This window comes from Mesocricetus auratus, unplaced genomic scaffold, assembly GCF_017639785.1.
Source record: "Mesocricetus auratus isolate SY011 unplaced genomic scaffold, BCM_Maur_2.0 Super-Scaffold_100018, whole genome shotgun sequence".
Lineage (NCBI taxonomy): Eukaryota > Metazoa > Chordata > Mammalia > Rodentia > Cricetidae > Mesocricetus > Mesocricetus auratus.
Window position 1 is genome coordinate 32,059,954 of NW_024429199.1, and position 26,385 is coordinate 32,086,338.

At 41.4% G+C, this 26,385-nt stretch overlaps 1 protein-coding gene across 7 annotated transcripts in view; it reads left to right on the plus strand.

The window, feature by feature from the left end:
* Positions 1 to 26,385, plus strand: part of Phactr2 (phosphatase and actin regulator 2) — a 258,046-nt gene that overhangs the window by 113,105 nt on the left and 118,556 nt on the right. Inside the window, exon 1 of one of the 7 annotated variants that reach the window (XM_040758224.1) lies at positions 23,973 to 24,089. The exons of the other annotated variants lie outside the window; for them this stretch is intronic. Within the exon in view, the coding sequence (XP_040614158.1) occupies positions 24,044 to 24,089 (46 nt within the window). The 5' untranslated portion in view covers positions 23,973 to 24,043. Of the gene's footprint in view, positions 1 to 23,972; positions 24,090 to 26,385 lie in introns of those variants that run through there. 7 annotated transcript variants of the gene reach the window in all.

The following is a 26,385-nucleotide window of genomic DNA, read 5'->3' on the forward strand; positions in this document are numbered from 1 at the left end:
ACAGTACTTTATCATAACAGATAAAAGGTAGATTTTTTAAAATGGGTTAAATACCTGTGCAGAGACAAATCATGTCAGAAACAATGGAAACACACTTTTAAAAACCTATTCTATCAAAACGCTTTCCTCCCATCCCTTATCAGGTGTTCATGGACTGTCTGACATGTTTGAAGTCACAGAAGAGGTTCAAAGACACAGAGACCTAAATGGAAACCCCAAATACACACAAATCTAGAATTCATCTCCATTGTAGCAAGTAACTGATGATTTTAAAGTTATGAAACTGCATCCCACTTTAAACAGAAAAAGCACTAACAGAAAGTCATGACTCCTAAAGCGTTGTCAACTTTAAAGGAACTGACTTTAAGGTAGGCAGAGTGGTAGCTGCTTAAAGTCTACTCAGAAGGCTTCTGAAGCAAGAGGATTGTGGAGCATTCAAGGCAATCCTGGGCTACAAAATGAATCTAGGTAGGAACAGCCTAAGCCACATAGTGAGATCCTGTCTCACAAACAAATGAGCAAGCAAAAAAAAGGGGGGAAGGGGAGGACCAAAAATAAACAAATAAGCTGTAACTTGGCAAATTTAGTAGCTCTCAAATCTCTAAAGCTCATAATGTGTGATGAACCAACAAGATGTGCTTTCTTTGGCAGACACAGGCGAGCATATAACCATGTATTTCATTGCAGTACCATGACTCTTTGGAAATAGCCTCATCCTTCAAGTCCTCATGCAAAGAAGGTGTCTCATTTTGTGTGATTTATCAATGAACTATTGTCCACTGGCCTGGGTTCATGGACAAGGAATGAGGATAATTAGAATTCCACTTTTCTTAAAACAGCAAGAAGGCCAAGAGCACTCTGACCCCAGCTTTAAATTTAACTAAAGAGATGGGAGGATTTGAGACTGTTTAATGTGTTTTTTAAGCAATTCCCCCACTCCCAGAACTGAATATTTGAATAGCCTGAGAAAATATGCAAGAAAAACCCTAGTGTCCTCTCTCTGAATTTGAGATTATGCTCAGAGCATAACAGCCTTGCAATTATGACTATTGTCTGTAATGTCGTGTCTTAGGTGCCCAGGGTAAGTAAGACTTTCTTGCAAAGAATTTCAGTTCTGAAGAGTAAATCTTCATCTTATTATCAACAGTTATACTTATCCCTAAGTGGTTAAATACACAAAACATAGAATTTAGCTCTCAATCAAGCCGTCCAGAACTTGATGGTAACTAGTTATCACTTAATTATATAATTATATTGACAATTGGAGATGTTACAACTGATTGTATGGGTGTTAGGGATTATTGGGTTTGTGTGTGTCCATGTGTAAGTTGCTAGTGAGCATGTATGTGTTGGTGGTGGTTATGTATGTGTATGTGCATCTGTGCACGCTCATGGGAAGGCTGGAGGCCTCTCACAACTTTGCACATGGGTGCTGAATGAGAATCAGAGCTCAGGTCCTCATGCTTGAATAGCAAGATCCTACCAATTGAGCCACTTCAAGAGGCCTTCAGTTTAAATATGCACCATTGTCTGTAATGTAGGCAATATCACTACTTTACAAAGGAGGAACCTGACGTCAGCTGAAACTAACCTGACTCAAAGTCCTCCTGCTAAATAGTGACCTTTGACTCATCATTTTTCCACAAACAAAGCCCAGTGTGATGGCTCATATCTGAGATTTCAGGGCCTGGGAAGTAGAGGCAGGAAAATAAAAAATTTAAGATTATCCTGGCCTACATAGTAAGTTGGAGGCCAGTCTAGGCTATGAAACCCTGTCTTAGAATACACACACACACACACACACACACACACACACACACACACACACACACACACACCAAACAGCAAACAGTAGAAAACAAAATTCCCAGTAATGGGAATGGTTTCACATTTGTTCATTTACTCATTTAACTCTACAGTGTCCCAGGCCCCATCTAGTCTAGGGATAGGATACAGTGTGAAGGTGAAAGACTAGGTTTCTCTCCTCAAGAGTTTGCATTTGGTTTAGTTTTAATTATATGCTATGGAGGGAAAAAAAATAAAGCAAACAAGCCAAACAGACAAGACTTACAGGAATTTCACCTTGATGCATAAAAGAAAAGAGAAGATCTCTCTGCTCAGGATGTCTTAGCCAAAAGGAGATCTTGGCCCGAGTTAGGAAGGAGAAAGTCAGGGGCACAGCTGGGCTGAAGAGGAGTCGGTGCACAGGCCCTGAGTTGGGTGTGTGTTTCTGTTTGAGGACCACAAGATCAGTGTGGACAGAAAGACTGAGAAACCCAGTGCATAGGGGAAACTGAGCAGGGATGCCAACCAAGACCAACTGAGCAAGGCCTTGTAGCCTAGGATAAGGACTTAACATGTTTGCTTTTATTTACAGAGATGACGGAAAAGCAGTGGAGGGTTGGATTGATTGGGGAGGTGGGTCTAGCCTCCCCTCACTGTGTGAAGCACAGGCTATCAATGGGCCTCAGTGAAACTAGGGAAGTAGCGGAAATAAGAAGGAGGCTAAGAGAGAGTTGGCTACCATAATTGTAACACTTATTTTAATAAGTTGTAGCATTATCTATCCATGGTAGGAACAAAACCCTTAAGAGAAGGACTGTGGGAACAGCATATTCATTTGCATGCTGTAGCTTCGTCCTGTGTCTACTGCTTCCTGTTTTGGGGGTGGAGAAGGGTGTTAGAGCCTTGTTTTCATCTGGAGGTGGCTCATTTAACCAACTTTCTTTATTTGTTAGTTAATAAGAACATCATGATCAAAATTCCATGCAGATTTCATAGGATTAAATCGAAAGGATGGGGGGGGCGCTAGTAAATGGATCAGATTGTCTCTAAATTGGAAATCATGGAGAGAGAGGAATGGGGACCAGCAGGGAACGGAAAGAAAAAACACAGCTGGCTGAGTCGGGAGCATGCTGTGATGATGGTGGTTGCTAAATATCAAGGGAAGGCCGGGGGGAGAAGCGGCATCTTCCCCTGGGCCCATGATCTGACTGGAAAGGATTGAGAGCTGGTGAATTGTGGGAAAGTCTACAAGGCACTGCTGCTGGCGATGGGGCCCATGAGTGGAGGGGAAGGGTGTGCTTCAAGCATGCAAATGCCTCTTTCTATGACTGCTTCTCCTCCTTAGGATGGGCTGTGTAAGTCCTGAATGTTTGGAATAGCCTGTGCGTGATCAACCACCAGCACAGCTCCATGGATCTCCCTTCCTAGGGATAACATTCCTTTTGTGTTTCTGCATACAAATGGTGACACTGAACTCCAAGGATGGGGTAGATGAGGTGTGTGTGTGTGTGTGTGTGTGTGTAGATACAAATCAGAGAAAATTTAAGAAATCCTATCATCAAAGATTTGTTTGCCTTTAAAATGAGAGTAAATGTTTTCAATTTTTTATTCATAATAAAAGTGGGGTGTGAGGCGATCTATTTGGGAACAAGGCAAATTCTTAAGAAAGAACCCCAGGATATTTGACCAAAAATCTTTCAAGACACTACCCAACATACTCAAAATTTTGGTAAGCATAGGTTAATCACAGATGAATTATATTTGGTGTTTTTCTGTGAATCAGTGTACAATTGCTAATAATTTTTTTACAAGTCTACTAGAAAAAGAAAGTTGTACTGGCCCAGCAGCTGGCCAAGAACATTTGAGCACTTGTCTTACTCTCTGTGTGCTCTGTTATTTTCACTGACAGTCTTTCAAGGCAGCATCTTTGGAATGAAAATCATCTGTAACATTTATCAGGCTGTCTTTCTTCATGGACTGTGAGGATTACCTGTAGAGATTTGTGAATACACACATGGTGCTGCTTTTGTTTACCCAGTGGCTAACTGCCTTCAAGCTGGGACCATTTTCAGTGTTTTTTGTTTTTTCTTTTTTACTGACTCACCAGTTCTCAAGATGGTGGTAGAAGCAGTGCCCACACTTCCTAAACAACCTGTGCAGCGAGCTCTGAGGCGATATTACTGGAAATTGATCATCAATTCCTGCACTTGGGCTGAATAAGGCCAAATGCCAAATGCCCACCTGGAGATAAGCATGTCTGGACACACACCTGGACATTGTGTGTGTGTGTGTGTGTGTGTGTGTGTGTGTGTGTGTGTGTGTGTGTGATATGTCAGCAGCTACCCTACATACCCTGCATGAATAATGAGCCCTTTTGAGCAAGAACATCACCCACTTCTCCATCAAGAACACCCTAGGTTTTTCCAGATCAAACAGGCCTGAAGCTCTTTGTCAGATGCTAATACAGCACCAGCACCCCCAGGAGCATCTCACTCCCTACAGGTAAATGCCAAACTTGGGAAGTGGGAGGATGGACTTCAGCTCACACCCTGTTGCCTCTGCCCCAGTGGTCCCAGAAGAGGTTCTTGTAATTGAACTATGGTGCTTTGAAAACAAGGCTAGTCACAGTACACATCAGGAAGCTGATTCATGATGCTCACCCTGTATTTGGGGAAAGCTGCCACAAAATAGGTGACTCGGTATTTTCACTCTTGTCTAATGAAGCTGTTCTGGCTCCTTCTGTCCTTGAACTACAACTTCTTGCCTTGAATACTTCTCTGAGGATATGTCCCTTATCTTAATTTGCTGTGGAGGCAGGCAAGAAAGCAAACAAAAGTTGAAACACTTGGGTCACTTGTAATTTTTGACGACATAGTTTATTAATTGAGTCTCCAGATTCAAATGGTTTTTGGTTAGAAAGTGTATTTGGATGGAGTATTTTTTATGTAGAATAAATGTAACGGAATGGAGATTCTAGAAACACATTTATAGAATCCTGACTTTTAATAAGGCTCTCAAGACAATTCAATGGAAAATCATCTTATCGGTAAACAGAATAAGATAGGACCTGAGGTTGTTAACTCAGAAAAAGAATGTTTAGCCAGTATGGATAAGGCCTTGGGTTTCTATCCCCACAACTGCAATCAATCAATATTATTAAACAAAAAGAGTACCTGACCTTATGCCACATACAACGTTAACTCACAATGGAAGAAAACCCAAATGTAAGAGTTAAAACTTTTCAAAGAACTGTAGGTGTGAATCTTCATGACCTTGGGCTAGGCAATTGGTTCATTAACGTGACACCAAAAACATAAGACACAAATGAACAAAACAGCTGAAAGGAAAGCCTTGGGCTTTTTCGGGAGAAGATATACAAATTGCTAATATCCATACAAAGAGATGTTCATTAACATTGACCCCAGAGAATGCAAATCAAGACCACAATAACCAGGGGGTAGAGAAAGGCTTCACCAGTTAAAATAATAGATCACGTACTGCTTTTGCAGGGGCCATAGTTTGTTTTCCAGGATCTGTATCTGGCAACCCTCAGCCACCCCATGACTCCAGCTCCAAGGGATCTGACCTTACCTTGGTAGACGCCTGCCCTTATGGCAGACACACACACAATGCTGCAGCTGCTTTGGAAAAACAGTTTGCAAGTTTCTTTTCTCAATTTTTTGTTGTTGTTGCTGCTGTTTATTGTTTAGTAGGAGTGAGCGTGGAGTGTGCCATAGTACAAATACAGAGGTCAGAGGGCAACCCTTATTAAGTCAGTTCTCTGCTTCTGTCTTCATATTGGTCCCCAGGTCACCAGGCTGCCCTTACTAGGTGAGCCATCTCTCTGGCTCCAGTTTCTTAAGCAATTCATCAGAGGGTTACCATCACCACCAAAACAAATGAAAACACGCATTTACCAAAAGTTGGTCTGTGAAATCCATAGTAACATCATTCATAACAGCTGCAAATTGAAATAACACAAATTTCCATCAAACTGATGAGAACAGAGGTGAAATACAGCATACCCATATAGTAAGTGGGCTTAGAAACACGAATAAATGAAGTACTACTGATCTAGGCATGTGCCACTGAAAGCATTATGCTAAATGGAATAAACCGGTGAGGAAAGGATAAATGTATGATTCCATCTACAGAAAATATCTGGGACAGATGTGTTCCTAGGGAAAGGAAGGATAGTAATGGTTTCCTAGGGTTGGAGAGACTGTAGAGACAAGTGAGGCTTTGGGGTACAGGGTCTCTTGTTGCAGTGATGAATTTGATGTTGATGGTAGTGTGCTTACACAACTCTGTATATAAATGTGAAAGCATTCAATTGTATATGTTTTAAATGACTGAGTCATAGGTTTTGTGAGTTGCATTTCGACAATACTCTTTGTAATTGTTAGTAAAATTTGCTTGGTTTGCTAGCCAAGTCTATCTACTGAGAAACAGAGTTCTCCCAAAATTGTTTCCTGTGCATTGCCATATGAGAGAAAAGGTGTGCACACAGGCAGCATGTAGTTTGTGGTGAAAATTAGAATTCTAACAAGATCCAAGAGTCTTTTATAGTCTCAGGTAGCACAAGCTAGCCTCACACTAGCTATATAGGCAAGGATGGGCTTGAACTACAGATCTGTTCTCCCTCCCAAATCCTGGGATTACAGGTGTTTGCCACTGCCTCCAGCACAAATTGAACCCTTCAGCGATGGTGGAACCTATTGCAAAGTAAGAAACATCAGTGGTGGGAAGAAGTCCTAGGATAAAGTATATTTTTGTTTCCAAATTAGGCTGCAGAGAAGACAACAGACACAGAGACAATAGGAGGTATGCGTGGTGGGATGCGTCCTAGGATATGGGGTCAAGTCTACTCCTGTCTGTATCTGGGAAACTTCTTTGATGATCACCACTCAGCTACCCACAAAGCTAAACTTTCTGGTCAGCCCACTGAGGGATCTCTCAGGTCTTTCTGGCTGTAATAGCCCATGTTTGATGCTTTTTACGTCTGATCAAGAATTCTCTAAGACATCAATGCTAAATGAGGATACAGGTAGCTGAATGTGTAATTGGATGAACTTTGTGCCCAGCCACACTGATGAATAGATTCATCACACAAGAAGCAATTGCATGCCTTTTCATAGGCCTTCGGAGCTACAACTGATTAGCATAACATTTTTAATTATGACAGACTGAAAGGGCACGTCAATTGGATTTTGCAATCCACAGAAAGAGGAGCATAACAGCTTTGTTAATTTTAAAACTTAGGTTCAAAACAACCAAAGAATAAAGGCTTGATGGGCCACAGTGAAATCTAAGTATATGCATGAATGTTAAGTTCAAACCAAGTTTGATATGGATACTTTTTCTTTATTGCTTTAGAAAACTTGTGATCAGTTTTACACACAGTGAAGTAAATGACCATATTTTGAGAGAATACTTCTGTCTGTAGTCTATGTAGTCCCCACCCCATCAGGACACAGGAAGGATATTTCTACCTTCCAATTGTTCAGGCCTGTCTCAATCAGTCCCTACTGTTCTGATTTCCTTCGTTAGACATTTGTTTTGTGGCGTTAGAGCTTCAAACATCAATAATTTGGTTCTTAGCCTCTTCAAGCCGGTGAAATTGTTCCAAGGCCTTCATTTAGTTGGGGTTGTCACTAGATTCTGTAGCTTGGATTTTCTGCAAAGAAGAGAAGATCGGCATGCCAGGTCTTCTCTGTGGAGGAACCTTGAAATCAACAGCTTTGGGAAGGACGGAGGAGCAGATGGGCAGAGAGACAGCAGAGTTGTGAGGTGCCCTCCTCCAAACAGCACCAACACCCCCATCCCCCCTGCTGCTCTGTCAGAATTGCCTCAAGCTGCTGTTGTCCACTGAGGCCACCCCACAATGATCAGGGGCTGAGTGTGGGCTGCTTCCTTAGGAAGAAAGCAGCACTTGGGGCAGGACCATGAATTTTCCCTACCTCCCACTTCAAATAGTGGCTGCTAGCTAAGGGTTATCTGCAGTAATACCCCTGGCAGCTTGGAGAATAAAGCCTTTATTTCTGAGGAAGGTTTTAGGCAGCATAGCACAGTGTTTTATGGTTGAGTAGTATTCTACTAACGGAGATGTGACAGTTTATTAATTCTGATAATAGCCATTTGACCTGTTCCAGATCTGGGCAATTAAGAATTAAAGCTGCAGGTTGCTGAAGGGTATAAAGCTTGCTTGGTTAGCATGCTTAAGGTCTGGGTTTGATCAGCAGCCCTGAGAGAACAAACAAAAAAGAAAAACAAAAACAAAACCAACAATCAGAAAAAGTTGTGGAGCATGGCAGTACTCTTGCTGCCCGAGCTACATGGAAGCCTGCTGTAGGTGGGTCACTTGACTTTGAGACCAGCCTGGGCAATATAAGAGGATCTTGGCTCAAAAAATAAATGAAGCTGTGATGAATATTCTTGAACAAGTCTTTTTATGGGTACATGTTTTTGTTTCTCTTGGACAAGTGACAAATAGAATTTATGAGTCATAGGATAGGTGTATGTTTATAGAAACTGCCAGATAAATTTACAAATTCCCAATTATTCTATCCTCCTACCCTTTTCTAAGTCCTAGGTGCTGCATATCCTTAATTACACTTGGGTTAGACAGTATTTTTGTTTTAGAGAAAACTTTAAAAGTTTACTCCCGCCAGTTGGAAAGGAATTCCAGAAGATTTAGAGTCTATGTCACATAGATCCTAAGTCTGTGATGTATGCAAAACATAGTTACATGCATTCCTGTGCAAAATCATATTCAACCTTTTGATTCCGTTATCCTGTCAGTGAACTTCTACTTCTAAATGTATTTTGAAATAAAATTCTCAAAGCTCAGGTAGGAACTTACAAAGGTCCCTGAAGTTGAACCACTAAAATTCAAATACAGGGTCCCCTGGGTAAAAATGAACTGCAATGCTCGGGTGCTTTTTCTTCGTATGTTATTTCTATAGAGTGTATTTAGACAGTGTGCTTTCATTAAAAAATATTTTGTTGTTTATGAGTGTGTGTCTGTGTTTGTGTATGTGCATGCATGTATGCATGTGTGTGTGTATGTGTGTGTCCATGGATGCGAGAAGAGGGCGTCGCATACCTAGAACTTGAGTTAACTGGAGTTACAGACGATTGTGAGACACCCAATGTGTGTATTGGGTACTAAGTCCAAATCCCTTCCCATTATGAGCTCCTAACCATTGAACCACCTCTCTAGCACCTAGATAATCTGCTGTGACTGACATTCAGTTATAGTATTTAGTATAAGGCTGAGTTCTTATCTTTTTTTTTTTTTTTTTTTTGGTTTTTACGAGACAGGGTTTCTCTGTGTTGTTTTGGAGGCTGTCGGTCCAGCCCAGCCTCGAACTCATAGAGATCCGCCTGCCTCTGCCTCCCGAGTGCTGGGATTAAAGGCGTGCGCCACCACAGCCTGGCGAGTTCTTATCTTTTTATATAGATAATATTGGCTAATCCTCACCTTATCTAGCCACCCATCAATAGAGAACACTTTATTTCTTGGGGGGGGGGGGTTCAGTCAGTGTTTTATATTTGGGATAGTAATTAGGCAAATATGATATTACCACAAATTATGTAGTGTACAACAACACACACAGTCTCAAATTCTGAGGCTCAGGATAGAGTATAGTCTAACACCATGTTCTTCTTAGGTCTTCAGGACTGTTGTTGAAGTCAAGGTAGGGATTGGTCAGGGTTGTGATTGACTGCTGAAGGCTATATATCCCAGATCATTGACTGCTGCAACATTCCTTTTCTTGCAGAATGTCAGACTGAGGACTGGCTCAGTTTCTTGCCAGCTGTGAGCCTGAAGGTGCCATGCTCTAGGTCTCATGGTACCTCCATGTGATAGCTTACTAATAACAACTTGCCTCTTGCCGGAAACAAGTGAACATCCCCAGACAATTATGATCTTACAAAAATACAATCATATGCTCATGATCGTATGCATCCTTCTCATAGCCTGTTGGTTAGAGGAAAGCCACAGGCTTTACCTGATCTCAAGGGGACAGCGTGACACAATAGCATGAATACCAAAGGGCCCACTAGGCAGCTCTCATCACGCCCCCACTGTGGAGGAATCCACATCATTGCATTGAGTCATTGCTTCCTTCACTCATAGGTTGACTAAAATCCAGTGTCCATTTTGTTAATCTGTGCTAATTGCCTGCTAATGAGTACCTCTGTTTAGCTTTAGGGTGCCACATTTCAAACAAACTGATCTTTAGCAAGACAGAGACCTTTTTTTTTTTTCCTCAGAAGAGAAACTGAATAGAGCTGTAGCTGGGTCTACTGAAAATTTAAATGTGTGGATTCAGTAGGTGCATATTAAACATGATTACGCTAATAGCCAGATATTATGTTTTCTCAATTAAACCGAATCAAGAAACTCATGCGCTTCTGTAAATGATGTTCTCTTAACACTTGGCTTACTGGAAAGCCTCCAGGGAAGCTAGTCCTCTGGCATTTCTTTGGCATCCTCGATTTCCTTTAACCATTTCTTTTGGTTAAAGATGCAAATGGTCTATTGATAAGGATCAATAACTGATTCTTTCATTCCAGTGTGAAATACTGGGCACTTAACCATGGGCCTATCCTGCTGGTGTTACAAAAGTGAATGCTTTCTTAACCATTATAATGTCACTCCAAGTGATATTAAGTCCAAGGAGAGTGATAGATGAGCAACCACTGTCTAAATGCCACTGAGGAAGTTACTATGGAGACACACAGATAAGGGTCTGGAGGACATCACCTCTAAGTGGCATGCCTCTTAGAAAACAAAAATCTCAGAGATGTGGAAGGCAGATATTGACAATCAATTCAAGTAGACAGATAATAAAAACCCAAAGGAGGGTAGTCTTTTAGAAACTTCTAGCAGGCAGAAATAGAAGTTTAAAAACCAAGGTTTTAGATAATTCCAGACAGAAGGTGGGAAGAAAAATAAGTCATGAATTGTAAACAACTATAGTTGCTGGCAGGCTGAATAATTGTCTCATTCTCCAGACAGCAATATCAGTTTTCAGGTACCAGATATTCCTATATTAGCATAAATAATGGAATGCAACTAAAATATTCATAGGGCTTTGCGTAAAATGAAACACTCTAAATGAAGTGAGATATTATTTCACATAGAAACAAAGGAAAAATAATCACCCTAAAAATCGCAAGCCCAACTGGGAAATCTATGTTATTGGTGACTGTCTCTTCATTAAATGTAAATATTACATTCAGCATTGGTTCATAGAAACAAATCAATGGATGTGTCACCGGTTCCTAACCCTGCGTATGCGGCTGTGGAGAAGAAATCAAATAATTTGAAGAAACAGTAGAAGCTGTGGGCTTTTGTGTGGCATTTGGAATATTTATAGAAAAGCAATTTCTGTAGCATTTTCTCCTGCTAAACAGAAAACCAAATATATACTCTAGGGCATAACAATAATTTTGCAAGAAAAACTGCCTTCCAGTCTTCCTCCCTCCTCAGTCTCTATTGGGCCCTTTCGTGACTTACAAGAACTTTCCTGTGCTTTTTCAAAATTGGAGACCATCTACTTGGAGAATTTGGGAAATAAAAAATTGAACTTTAAAAATGGCACTATTCCGAGTTCATTTTGTGTGTCTGCTTTCTAATCGTGTGATTATATAAATTCTCCCTAAATAAATCTTGTTTTGATGAAAGATTAAGTCAGAACACCTGCAAGCTCCAGGGATACCTCCCTCCCTTCCCCTTTCTCAATTGCCATCTTTGTCACCTGCTTGGAGACTGTGTCAACTTTCCCTAATTGAGAAGTAATTTGCAGTAACCGGAATCCGTTCTATATTAAAGCGCCTCTGCAAAGTGCGCACATCTCCCCAGAGGGTTGTTTAACTTGGAGGGATTCTTAGGCTTACATTTGCATTCTGAAAAATCAGAGCATTTCTTGAAGAATTAAAGTTATACTCCCTCCCCACCCACCCCATTTCAAAATTCCTGGAATATATAAGTAAAGAGATGTTGAAGTTAAGCCCGCTGAACATAAGAAATTACTTATTCTGTTCCCTTAAGACATCAGTTGGGGTTCTGAAGATACAATTATACTACAAATAAAAAATATGACAGAGATGTATTTACTCTACAGGGGATAAAAATAAGCAATGCGTAGTTCTTCATCTGTTTTTCATTATTGGATTCTGAGCTATTTAATAAAGTGGCTTAAATAACACCACAAATTCATTTGTATCCCCCTACCTCCAAATGCAGAATAATAACTTTTAAATTACCTCCCTAGTAGCGATGTTTCAGTTCTGCTAACTTCCAGGAAATTCTTTCACCTTCAATTATATTCACCTGGGTTTCAATTGCGTTTTTCCATTTATTCTTATGGGGCATTCTCTAAGGGTATGTTGAGTCACCCTCACTTGACACATGGATGGATGAGAATACTAACTATACCAAGCAGTGAATCACCAGTCTTGATTTTTAAGTCCTGTTTTATTGTTGCTTTTATTTTCCTTATTTCCAGTTTTGATCTTTTTCCCCTTTCCTGTTCCTTTTTAGCATCAATAGCCTAATACTTACCTAACTTGATGCAAGATTGAATCATGTGTTCCTGAATAAATCTTTCTTGATTTTTAATAAATACAAACTAGAACTAAAACTCTAATCACCCAATCAGCTTCATTGCGCACATTTTCCAGTATTTTTTTATGATGGTTTAGTCCTAAATAATTTATAAATTGTAATTTGATCTCCTATGTTTTGTTAGTGTGTTGATTTGGGTTTCTAAAAATACATGAGGAAACAAACTGTTTTCCTTCTTGGTTTCTATTTTGACTGTGAAGTTTGAATGATGCTCAAAAGTTGAAGATTATGTAATGTGAATTCTTTAAACTGTATTGGTATTTCTCTTATGATACAGGACTTAGTGATATATTTTCCCTGTCTGTCTTTCCTTCTTTCTCTTTTTCTTTCAGTATGAGGATCAGACAAGACTTTATATATGCTAGACAAGTGCTCAGCCACTGAGTTATGTTTGCTATTTCTTCATTGTTTGGTCAACTGGATTGTCCCAACCCATAGCTATGCAAATGCCCTGTTTTCTTAATCTCATGAAATTTTGGTCATATGTTAAAAATCTCTCCGCATTATTCCATACCCATCCACTTAGTGATTCCATATGTTTTTACATATTTCAAGGTTCTGATCTCAAAGCATACAAGCTTATTACTTGTATAAAAACACATTGTTAGACTAATCTACCCTTTATATAGTAGGCCTCTCTGCTCTTCATTATTATGGCTTAAGTTTTAATTAATATATTGTTAATGCTGATATACCAGGTTTTTTTAGTTAGCATTTTTGATGTAGCGACTATGCTGGCTTGAATGAGAAATGCCCTCTCCCCCCTCATGAGTTTAGGTGTTAGAGCATTTGGTTCCTATTTGGTGGCACTGTCTGGCGGAGGTTTAGAAGGTGTGGCCTTGCCAACAGAAAACTGGAGTTAGGCTTTGAGAGTTCAAAGCCTTGTGTCACTTTCAGTTCACTCTCTCTGGTTCCCGTTTGTGGTTGAGGCCATGCAGTCTCAGCTTATTGCTGAAGCAGCCATGCCTACTGCCTGCTGCCCGCTGCCCGCTGCCCGCTGCCTACTGCCTGCTGCCCGCTGCCTGTACTGCCTGCTGCCCGCTGCCCGCTGCCTGCTGCCCGCTGCCTGTACTGCCTGCTGCCTGCTGCCTGCTGCCTGCTGCCCGCTGCCCGCTGCCTGTACTGCCTGCTGCCTGCTGCCCGCTGCCCGCTGCCCGCTGCCCGCTACCTGCTGCCTGCTACCTGCTGCCCGCTGCCTGCTGCCCGCTGCCCGCTGCCTGTACTGCCTGCTGCCTGCTGCCCGCTGCCCGCTGCCTGCCTGCCTGCCTGCTGCCTGTACTGCCTGCTGCCTGCTGCCTGCTGCCTGCTGCCCGCTGCCCGCTGCCTGCCTGCCTGCCTGCTGCCTGTACTGCCTGCTGCCCGCTGCCTGCTGCCTGCTGCCTACTGCCTGCTGCCTGTACTGCCCGCTACCTGCTGTCTGCTTCCCGCTGCCCGCTACCTGCTGCCCGCTGCCTGCTGCCTACTGCCCGCTGCCTGTACTGCCCGCTACCTGCTGCCTGCTACCTGCTGCCCGCTGCCTGCTGCCTACTGCCCGCTGCCTGTACTGCCCGCTACCTGCTGCCTGCTGCCTGCTGCCTGCTTCCCGCTGCCTGTACTGCCCGCTGCCTGCTGCCTGCTGCCCGCTGCCTGCTGCCTGCTGCCTACTGCTATGTCTACTGCCTGCTTCCCGCTGCCTGCTGCCTGCTGCCTGCTGCCTGCTACCTGCTTCCCGCTGCCTGCTGCCTGCTGCCTGCTGCCCGCTGCCTACTGCTATGCCTACTGCCTGCTGCCCGCTGCCGGCTGCCTGCTCCCTGCTGTCCTCTCCCTGATGCCTGCTGCCCACTGCCCGCTCCCTGCTGCCCGCTGCCTACTGCTATGCCTTCCGGCCATGATGGACTCTCATCCCTCTGGAACCATAAGTGAAAATGAACTCCTTCATCCTTAAGTTGCTTTTGAGCATGGTGTTTTATGACAGCTACAGAAAAGTAACCAGTAGTCTTAGTTTTTTGCTTTCAACCTTGATGTTTTGGGCATGTCTATTATAATTGTCAAAAAAAGGTTTTTTTCCCTTTCAATCGTTTAGTTTCTGTGTTTGTATAACAAAGTTTATTCCATTTATGTCTATCAAATTTACTGACTTGGACCAAAACTTAATGTGCATATCCCCTTATTATTCTTAACATTGGTGAGATTTTCTTTAATTTCCTTTTTTTGGGGGGGGGTTTGGAATCCTGTTGTGGTTTTCTCCCTATTTGAAGCAGTAATATTTTTCTAGATGAAAGTAAAGTATTTAGTTTATCTAACTTTCTATTCATCAAAACCAGGGCTTAAAGGTGTTAAAAACTGTCTACCTGTGTTTTGTACAGCCTGTATCTGATTAAATTCATCGTCATACTATCACCTTGTGCGCCAATGCTCCTCCTTGCATAGTTCTCTCAGTTCCGGGCTCGATTCTTTCTTGCTAAGGAATTTCTTTCTTACTGGCGAGGGCTAAGTGATTTTAGTGAATGGCACAATTCTTTAAACTGTGAATTGTAACTTCATATGGGTTCGCATAACTTTATGTGGGGGCTGTGAAACAAAAAATCTGACAATGCTGAAAGCTTGCACAATGACAAAAACAAAGTCAAATGTAAAGTTGGCAAGATGGCTTGGTGGATAAAAGTAGTTGTTGCCAGAGTTGGGAAGACTGACCCAAGGATTAAGGGCTCATACCACTAATACATGCCTCCCAGCTCACAACCTCTGGAGACGCGAGCTCCACAGACATGCCACGCTCTGGCCTCCTCAGCACCTGCACTCGTATGCACACAACCACAGTCGTAACCCTGAACACACAATCAAAAACATTAAAAGGTGCTTGCCACCAGAGTTTGATTTCTGGGATCCACATGGTTGGAGGCGAGAAGTCACACCCTTGAGTCATCCTCTTAGCTCCACGATGTACACACACACACACACACACACACACATGCATGCACACACACGTGCACACACACATACAAATAAATGACTAAATGTAATCAAAATCAGATGCATACTGAATTCATAGTAAATTAGATTAAACAATGATTTTTAATATTTTCTTGCCTTCATTTTTCACTTTGGGAGTATCAAATTATTGTATCTCTGGATTGTGTTGTCTTGGAATGTTATGTTTTAAAAATTACTGTTTGAGTTATAGAATTGAGTTTCACTTAAAAAATATTCAATGAATTTTGGTTTGAGGTTAGGGCAGAATTTCCAACAAATTCTGAACAAACCCTAAACTCTGCCATTTTATACTATGTATTTATGCAAAGTATTAATCTAAGCTTTTAGAATTATAAAATCAAAATACTGATCAACTCTGAAAACCATGGTAGATATACTGTGTCCTGTAATATCATATTCATCTAAGATTTAATTCATTGTATAAAAATAGGCAAGTGTATACCTATCATTCCTGTGCAAATTTTCTTTGTCTTTAATTTAAATTGAAATTAATAAATGCTAAAACTATTTGTGTATAAAATAATTGTTTTAAAATAAAGTTCTTTGTATTTTTTATTACCTATTTCATATATCTCTACATCTGAGGTCATGTAAATATTTCTAGAGGGTCACAGGGTCACAAGTGGATAAAGTTCAAGAAGCCCTTGTTTGGTGACTGACTGTTTATTTGGACATAGGATTCTAAGTTATTTCTTCATGGTACTAATAATAGATATGCTCCTACTGACTTCTAAATTCATGATGATTCATTAAAGTGGAAACTGTGTTTTCTACCTACTATTTAATTTTTTTCCTTTTTTCTTCACATTCAGTTTAAGTAAAGTATGTGTAGATATAAACCGATTTTCTTTTTCCTGTTGGTTGTACACCATTCCTTTCACTTGGATAAACATCTTGAAATTAATGTTCTCAGTTTCCACTTCCAAACCACACCACTCACTTCCTATCCTAGTTTTAATTAGAATGACAGCTTGATCCTTCCAACTGATGGGGGGGGGGAGCATTGAAATCCTTTATGCTCCTCCTCGCTTAATCCATAAGGAAATCTGACTCTACCTTCAAAATGTATCAGAGTCCAGGAGCATCTCAAGATTCCCACTGCCCCAATTTGTTCTCAGTCACAACCATTTTCAGCATGGGATATTTTTGGAGTCTCTCTTGTCTCCTCCATCTTCTATTTGGAAGCCACCTTAATATCTACAGCCATGTTATCCCGAATGCGCCTGATGTCACCAGAGGCCACCAGGAGCATAAAATATGTCCAGTCATGCCATTGCTTCTATGGTTGTCACCATGAACCACAATCTGCCTGATCAAATGCAAGGCCCTACATGGCAGATAATTCCTTTCTCCTTGGGTATCACTCTGTTTGAACTCACTGGTCTCTTTAGTTTAGGCTCCTAAGATATGCTTACTATACTCCTGTATTAGCATTATATTAATTGTCGTTGTTTTTAATCCTTGGAGCGCTCTTCCCCCCCAGATTACCACTTGGCTAACTGTATTCCCTCCTTCATGTTTTTACATAAACATCATCTTATGGGGGGGTGCTGTGACCCCCGCTCTCTCAATCCCTTCTCTGCTCTGAGCACTTTTTTCATCTTAATAATGTCCATTGCTCATTTTCTGTCTTTTGCTTAGAACATAAACTCTATGATGAGTGTGTGTGTGTGTGTGTGTATACATAATATATAGTATCTCCTTTAGTGTCTGTTCTAAGAACTTTGGATAAATACATGTGTGTGTGTATATATATATATATATATATACATGTACATACACATGATGAAGCAATTGAATATAACATAATATAGTATAATATAATATTATCTAATGTATTTTCCTAGTGATATGCAGTTTCAAACCAAATGATCACTAACTTAAGAATGAATAAACAAACTGATATAGCTATATAATGAAAGATACTAAGAACAAAAGGAAATATAAATATATAGGACAGTGTGGACTTTTAAAAAAATTAAATGAAAGAAGTCAATAGTAAAAACCTGCATATACACACAAATGTATATATATAATTCCATTTGCTTGAAATTTCAAAAAACAAATCTATAAGTATGGTATGCTGACTTTATGGTCACCATGATCAAGCACCTGAGGAAAATGATGAAAGGGAGGAAGATTTCAGTCCCTTATCACAGGGTGGGTCTGATGGGACAAAACCAGCTCATATCTCAGAACCAATAGGGAGAGGGGGTAGAGGAAAGGAGACACAGAGAGGGGGGAGGGAGGGAGGGAGGGAGGGGGAGGGAGGGAGAGAGCATTAGCATGTATGCACCTGTGGATCTGTCTTTCTCCTTTTCTCTTTTTACCCTACACTGGCCTCAGCCAGTGGAATAATGTCCATAATCAGAGTGAGCAGTCCCCTCTCTGTTACTATTGTTTAGAGGAGCCTTCACGGAAACACCCAGGAGTGTACACTACACACCTCTAGGTGCTCCTTCTTCTAGTCCAGTTGACAATCCTCATTGACAATAAGGCTAACTGTCACAGATTGATACCAGGCCAGTAGGTATCTGATGCTAGGGATGGGACAAGTGCAGTGTGGGGTAGGGACCATGCTATCAGATTTAATTTTCCTGTCATTTAAGAAGCACTTTACAATCTTGGGGGAGGCATCTTTGAAATGAACCACCAAATCTATGTGGGAACTAGGTTGACTGAGAAACTAGGCTCAGAGTTTTCCCTGCTTTGTGTCCTTGACAGCTGGAGAAACTTCCATCTATCAAAGTAGTTAGTGTTACGGTAGGATGCTACATCCCCTTCTCCAATACAGTGTTCATGTGGGATTGACACCAGAGGAGAGTCTCTATCCCACTCATCTTCAAAAGCATGAATTAAAGGCCCTATTCATGGGAGGTACTCAAGCTTTAGTAGTTCACTGAAGAAATGACTATCCAATCTAGAGGTCTATAGAAGGACAGAGATACAGTCAATGGTGGACTTGCTGTCTCCAGCATATTATTAACAAACTATGCAAGTTTTGCTGGCTAGTTTTACGTCAACCTGACACAGTCTGAAATAGAAACCCTAACTAGTACACATATATTCACATACAGATGAGGTTTTGTCCATATTTGAAGTTGCTGGGATTAAGCATATAACATAAGGGTTTATCCTACATGTATTAAGTGCTCATTGTCCGAAACACCTTGCTCGGATCTGGGAATGAATACAGTAGTTGTTATAATTGGACTTGACATCAAACTTTTATTTTCTCTAGTCCAAGAAATTATTATTGAGGACATTTCAAGACTGCTTTTTTCATAGATTTTGGCTAGTGAATTAAAGATTTTTTAATTTCATAGCAGTTGGAGTTTCAGATGTTATGGATTGGCACTTGTTTTTACATATAAGGTGTTTTTCTTCCTTGGGTGGAGGGAGAGTCTTTGGAAAAAGAAATTCCAACCCACCCCTTGAGTTCTTTATTTTTCTGGGTAAATCTTCCAATAGTTGGCTCCATCCTTAAGTAAACACATGAAGGCTCTCCATGCCCACTGCTGAGACTAACTCAGGGAGGGGCTGAGGCAAGGTATTTTGTTAATCCTGTTAGCTTGAGAGAGCAGAAGGAGGGAGGAGACTCCGGAAATAAGTCATATAAAAGTCTGAGAACAATAGGAGAGAAAAACTCGCCTTACAGGTTGATTTCCTGCTCTGCCCAGCATTTGTGGAATGTGACCACTTCTCCCCCCTCCTTTCCCCTCCCTCCAATGCTTAATATAACTAGAAAGTCCAAACTTGTGAGTCTTAGCCTGGATTCTCTTTTTGTCTGGAGGTATTGTTTGTCATGCTAACACTAGTGTTCTCTCAGAATTCTAAAGTTAAAGATAATGGTTTACCAGTCGGCTGCATGAAACTCTACAGAGTAACATTTTAAAATGCAATACTCCGGTTATATTTGCATAACTTCAACCCAAAGTATAAAAATCTAGAAAGCCTTCTGTTTGCCTCTAGTGGTCACCACTTCCCAAGGAGGTTGCCTCTTGTGGAATGTAGCCAAGTTCTGAAAGAAATAGAAAGTCGTTAAAACAAACAAACAAATAAAACTGGAATGTAGTCAAATAAAATAAACTCATTTGAAAGCCTGAAAATGTTTGCTTATTAGATTTTAGTTTGTGAGTTGCAAATACCCTTATCATATTATTAGAATATCTGTGTTAAAGCATTCTTACCATTTAAAAATAAAAAGGTTTGTTCTAGTGGCTCTTACAGATGAAAGGAGAAAAGGCAATCCTCTATTTTTTAGCAAAGCTCGACATAGTGGCAACATAGAAAATAATGATCTAAAATGATCCTTTTGGACAATCATTCAGGTTCCCTTGCTTCTTCTAAATGAGCATTGCATCTTGAAAACATAATTAAAAGTAAAAAAAAATTCTCCTTAGAAAGTAGCTAAGTTTAAATTTTCTCCCTTCACCTTAGGAATGCATTTGCTATAGCTACAATTCCTGTTAGCCAACGAAATGCCACTAATTTGTTAAATTTTCAGTCAAGTTCAAAATAAGGGTGTATGTAAACTTGCATATGGCCATTTTCATGGTTGTTTTCCGGGCCACTGTGGTTCTTGTCACCCATTTAATTTCAGGGTGGGGAGTCCATTTAACTCTTCTCTCCACCATGAATACCTACCTCCAAGTTTTATAGTTACACAGTGGCTACTAACAGATCTGATGGATCCCAGCAAGACATAGACCCTGGATTAGGACTCGTGGCATCTAAGTTTTTCCCTCTCTATAATCAAAATTCTCCTCCCATCACTAAATTGTATTTCTGCAATTTGAACCCTGACCTCCTAGGAAAGGGCTTTTTCATAGTCTAGGTTGGTAAAGGTTAGGTTGACATCTGCTTTAATTTGCCATAGTGCCTTCTGTCCATGACAAGTACAGTTGTCACTTTGGATACCCCAGATGGCTGAGTTTAATAACGTCCATAGCAGACAAGTCAGGGAAACCTGAGTGATGGGGCAAAGTGTTTGAAAACCTCCTAAGTACAAGCTCTTGCCCCTAAAAGCACACTGTCTCCCAAGGGAAATTTTGAGTAAATCCCCTCAATTTCATTTCTTCCTGGAAGTAAATGAATAAATCACAGTTCTTTCAAGGATTGAAACTAGGCTGTGCAGTGGAAAAAATCAGTGAATGCTATTCTTCTATTTTTAGGAAGGTTTAATATAAACAGCTCCTCTAATCCAGTCATGGGATGATTTAATGGCAGCATGCGGTATGAGAGAGAACGGTGTGCTGAAGGTAGCACCTTCTGGTTCAGAGTCAACTTGTTCCATCGCAGGGACTTTTGTGAAGCAGGTGACATCAGTTTTGCAGGTTCATAAATGGATCTTGTGTCCCTCCCTCCTTCCACACTATCGCCCAAAATCCAATGTTACGTATCTACCTGGATATCATTGAATAAATGATCAGTTTAGAACAAAGTTTTGGGTCAAAGGGACCAATGCTGAGAAAGTGTAAGCAGGTGGCTTCCTCCGGTGGGCAGGTTGCTCATCTTCTCTAGCATTTTTGCAAATTCCCTAGAAAGAGTGTTCTATAGAGACATTCCTGCTTTTCAGATGACATTATACGTTCCTAGAGTCCACTCTCAACCCATGAGAGCAACTCTCAAAACCGTTTGCCTAAGTTCAATACGGCATGAGCAACGCATCGGGAAGACACTTAGCTTAAAATACTTTTGTTCTTGACACGGTGTCTTACTTGCATCTCAAGCTGGTCTGGAGCTTACTGTGTAGCACAGACAGGCCTGGAATTCACGGCAATCCCCCTGCCTTAGACTTTCAAATGCTGGGACTGCGAGTGTGGGTCACCATGTCCATTCTGAAAATGTTCTTGTTGTGTGTCCTTATTTCACTTCCTAGTCTTTGTGTTTTTGACCTCAAAAGGACAGTTGGGAGTTGCTGTGGACTTTGTCTGTGTGCACTGGTGTAAGTTCTAAGTTCTCAGCTACAATAAAAAGGTCCCACAGAAATCCTGGAGGCAGGATGTCCCATCCTTGTGAAGGAACTTTGGAGCACAATTCCTGTAGGTTGGTTGATATACTTCCAGGGTAATGTAACAGGGCAAGAAAAATTTAAGGGAAACATGTGTAACTTGATCACTGGTTATTACAATTCCAGATGAGGCCAAGAAGTATATCAACCATGGAATTAGGAAAAAGTTTTGAACAGGTAAATGTGAATGTATTAAACAAATTCTTCAATCTCAGTATTGGGGAAGGGCTTTTAAGGTATCCTCTCCACCATTTCTTAGTTTGTCAGTTGGTGTCATCCTTGTAAAGCTCTGGAAATCACATTAGTGCCAGATCTTTCCTCAAACCTGTAGTGACTCCCTCTATTATGGAATCTCTCATCCTGTTCTCCTCTGTTCTTCCCCTGACTCAACCTTCTTGCTCCCCTCATGTCCTCCTCTCCCCTCCTCTTCTCCCCCTTCCTTTTTTCCAACTCCTTCTCCCCTCCCCCCTCCATGCTCCCAATCTGCTCAAGAGATCCTGTCCCATTCCCCTTCTCTGGGGTACCATTCATGTCTCTCTTAGGGCCCTCCCTGTTTTCCAGCCTCTCTGGCTGTGGGATTGTAGGCTGGCACTCCCCTGATCCATGTCTAAAATCCATATATGAGTGAGTACATACCATGTTTGTCTTCACAAATTCTTAAAGAAAACTAGAACCATAGAGCACTCCTTCCTCCATAATGCTTGAAATAAGACCTTGTAGAAGGAAAAAAAAAACTCACTATTGTCTCTCAAAGAGAAGAAATAGTGATAGAAAAACCATTGTACCAGAGCTTAACGTTCACCATCTTTAAAAGCTTCTATTATAAACTTTCAATGGGCAGGATTTACTGTGTTTCCCCTGAACAATGACTTCCTTTCTCAGTGAAGCTCTGCCAGTAGCACAATAGTAAGATATCTCCCCTTTACTTCCATAGACATTTTGCCTGTTTGCTTCTTATGACTATATAAAGCACAGACTGGGAAGACCCAGCAAAATCCTAGTTCACTTTCACTGCCAAGCTCCCAGATAGGATGTGCTCTCAAAACACGTGTGATTCCATAAGGCGAGCTAGTGTTGATATTACTGTCCTAATTAGAACTCACATTTTGCCTAAGTCTTTCAGTTTCATTTTAAAAATTAGGATTTCTTGAATTGGTGCATACCTCAGGAAGCAGAGAGCCTGCCTAGCATGCAAACAACCCCAAGGTTGAATTCCAAACACCCCTAAATTAGTCATAGTTTCTTAACAACTTTTTAAGGAAAAGAACTTCCCCTCAAAGGAGAGGGGCACTTACTTAACTGTGATGTTAAGCAAGTGTCTTTAAAAAAAAACAAAAATACAAACAAACAAACAAACAAATCAAGATCCTACCAAGCTAGATAATGTACACATTAAGGAAATATGATTTTTATGATTAAAATATTAAAACAGATGGTTATCTTATAAGGTCTACATTGAACAATTGTTTTTATACTTCAGAGTTGTTTAGGATAAACTATAACATGAATATAATATACATTTTAGTGAAATGTATATATTCAGAAAGGTATGGACAAACATAGTGTACAGTTCATAACAGAATATGTTTGTGTAACCACCCTTCTGTTGGATGTACCGTGTTTATAGTACACATACATTCATGCACACACATGTAGACTTATGTAAGTATACTAAATCTAGATCACTCAGCTTGCTACCAGCTGTTAATAGCAAAGCTTATGTCTGTGCTCTAGTTTTTACGAACTTGAGACTTAATAGAATATTACGCGGTGCTAATTCAACTTTGGAGCATGATAGTTTGTCAAATAACTTACTATTGTTGCTATGGTTATGTCTTTTGAGTGTTTTAAACATTTTATAGTGATTCTTTGGAGACAGAGGGGAAATGAGTCAGCTAGAGTTTCAGGTAGTAGAGTCAAGTGCATATATGCTCAGTTGACTTCACGCTTAGGTCACTGTGGACATGTGTTGTCAAACCTAAAGCCATTAATTTTGTTTTGTTTTGTTTTTATTGCATTTGTTGAAGGGAAGATAATTGTTAACGAGAGGAAAACACTACGCAATGGCCTATCTAATAGGTCTGCAATGCTGCAAACAATATAAGGAAGGAACTAACTTTAAAGAAACAAATTTTCCTAAATTAAGTACCAGTGACTAAGTACTTTAATGTTTGTTTGTTTTTTGGTGTTTTTTTTTTTTTTTTTCTCAGACCTAGAGGATCATTTGACATTGAACCCTGACAAAGGGAGTATTTTGATAGCCCTCCTGCCCTCCTAACCCAGGGGGTGCGGGCACCTAGCCCCGGGGTGCAGCTGGACCAACACCCCACCCCACTCCACACCCGCATCCCCATGCTCTGTTCTCCCTTCTCCTTTGCTCCCTGTCGCCCTCGCCCCCCTCTTTTCTCCCGGTGACCCCTGACCCCAGCTAATCTGCATAGAGGAATGACAGGCATCCGCTGGGCTGGATCGGCCACTGCCAGGGCTGGGCGACCCGCGCGCGCGGGCAGAAGGTGCGGGACAGGCGGGCGCGGGCCGCGATGAGCGCGCGGGAGGCCGGCGGCGAGCGGACGGGGGCGCGCAGGAGCGAAGCGGCCCGGTGAGGCGGAGGCGCAGCGGGGCGGTCACCCGCCATGGGCCAGACCTCGGTGTCCGCGCTGTCCCCGCAGCCCGGCAGCGGTGAGTCCCGGGCCAGGCCGGCGCCTTCAGAGCCCGGTTCCAGGCGCAGGCCCCAGCTCCGCGCGCGTGCCCCGGGCTTTGGTTGGTCTCCAGATGACTCGGGAGCCAGAAAGTTCCGAGAAGCGCCATTTGCGTGCGCACGAGTCTGTTTTTGCAGAGGCGAAACTTCGAGAGCAGGAGAAACATTCCCGCGGGCTCCCCCCTTTCCTTAGGCTTGGCTTTCGAACAGGCTAGAACGGAATTCTATCAAGCTTGTCAACTGATTTATGGTTTGTTATTCGGAACAGAAGTGCGGCTTGCTTTCCCCTCTCCTGGCAGGACACTGAATATTTAATAACTGCCCCCAAAATGTGTAGTTGGTTCAGATGATACTTGTTTTGTTTATGTTACACACATAAACCATAGCGTTTAGAGAAGCCTCTGTCTTGAGGGGTAAAGTGAGTTTTATGGAAATGCGTGCAACTTTCTGAGTTACAGTACCATGTTTCTTTTAGCTGTTTTCTTAAAAAAAAAATAAGAAGGAAGGACGGTAGTAATCAGGTCGGCACTGTCTCCGTGCATAGGAATAAACAATTGTTTGGTGACACATCATGTGGTTGGATAGTGAGATAAACCTACAAAGTATTCTTTCGCTATTTTTCATCGATGGTTTCTAAACCATGACCTCACAGAGACCATTGAGTGGTCTGGTGGACTCTTACAGACATCAACAGGATCTCATGGAAAGGAAATGACAGGGCACAGAGGAAGGTTATAAGGTATTCCAGGATGTTTGAGTAGACAGAGTTCCAGTCTCACCCCCTTGCCCCGGGTTTGTGCAGGTGGTACAGCTTCGTTCCTTGGAACATCATAAGCATTGCTGAGGCTTAGGTTAATGCCCCCAAAGCATGACCCCTCTTCAAGGGAGAGAAAGAGGATGCAAGGACGCTTATGCTTTCCCTTATTAATAATGAGAGGGCCGCATTGCTCTGGGCATCAAACGACTGCTTGTTTATGGCTTCTGAGTGATGTGTGTGTGTCTGTGGGGCGGGTGATAGGGCATGTTGATTAGCGTCTTCATTATAAGATTATTTGGCACAGCTAAAACTGGTTTTCTTTTGTCTCTTTTAAAGTAGTGTGATAGTTTTCAATTAAAGCAAGAATGTGTTTGTTTGCTTCTTTGCTGGCAAAGACAGAATTAAATCATTATTTCAGTGCAGCTAGTATTCAGGAAGTAATGTCCTGGTATTTGTTCTTTTGCCACAAAATACTAGTAGAGTGAACTATGGAGAAGTAAAATTTGTCTTTACATACAGCATGGAATAGTACTTCAGTGAAGTGTAAGAAGCAAGCAAAGTTCTAGAATGTGGCCATTCTACCTCCTTTCTAGGATAAGGGGGAAAAAAAGGAAAAAGTTCTGAGTGCCATAACACCTATGTTGTGAGCAATAGTAGGGCGAGAGCAGACAGTCTGTTTAAATAAAAAAGTGATGCTTGGTCATGAGAGGTATTTTACGGAACTCTCTTACAAACATATTGAAATTGCGGGTTCTTGGTTCAGATTCACACAACTTGGTGTAACTGAAATGACTAAGCCATTCTTCATGAATGGAACTTCTTTTTTTCTTTTTGGTTGTGACTTGTCAGGGAATGGCAGTGGTTGTGGTGTGAAAGCAAAATCGTTTTCTTGTGGTATCCACTGAAGACCTCTGTTAGTGGTACTCCGTCTCCCAATTGTCTCTGACAGAAAACAAAACAACAACAGTAACTAGACACGAGCTGATTTTGTCTGCTCTGTGAGCCTGAGAACAGCAAGCCCTGTGGTCTCTGCTCCTTCTCAACTCTGTCACTGACTTTTCAGGTGAGGTTTGACCTTAGCCCTCAGTGGTGTAAGTTTTGTAGTGGTCAACAGAGATCACAGTGCTTTAAGAGAGACTCTTACCATAAATGCATAGGGGGTTAGGCTCTGGGGGAAGGGGGAGATCTCTGGCACCAGGTTTTGTAAGAATCTACATTGTCACCAGAAATCATTTTGTCCCTCCCTCTTTTTTGACTTCAGGCTCCCCTGAGACTTTTAGCTCTGGGCTATGTCTAGTTTGGGGGGATCTAGAGGACTATTAATAGCTATTTCTGAGGATAGGGAACTATAAAAATAGTTTTATGGACATATAATTCTCAAGCCATAGCATTTTCCCATTGAAAATGTATAGTTTATTGTTTTTAGTATATTTGGTTGTTGTAACCATCAGTGCCCAGTCACTCACTCCCTTCCCTGCTAATAAACATGAATCTATTTTCTATCTCTATAGATTTGTTTA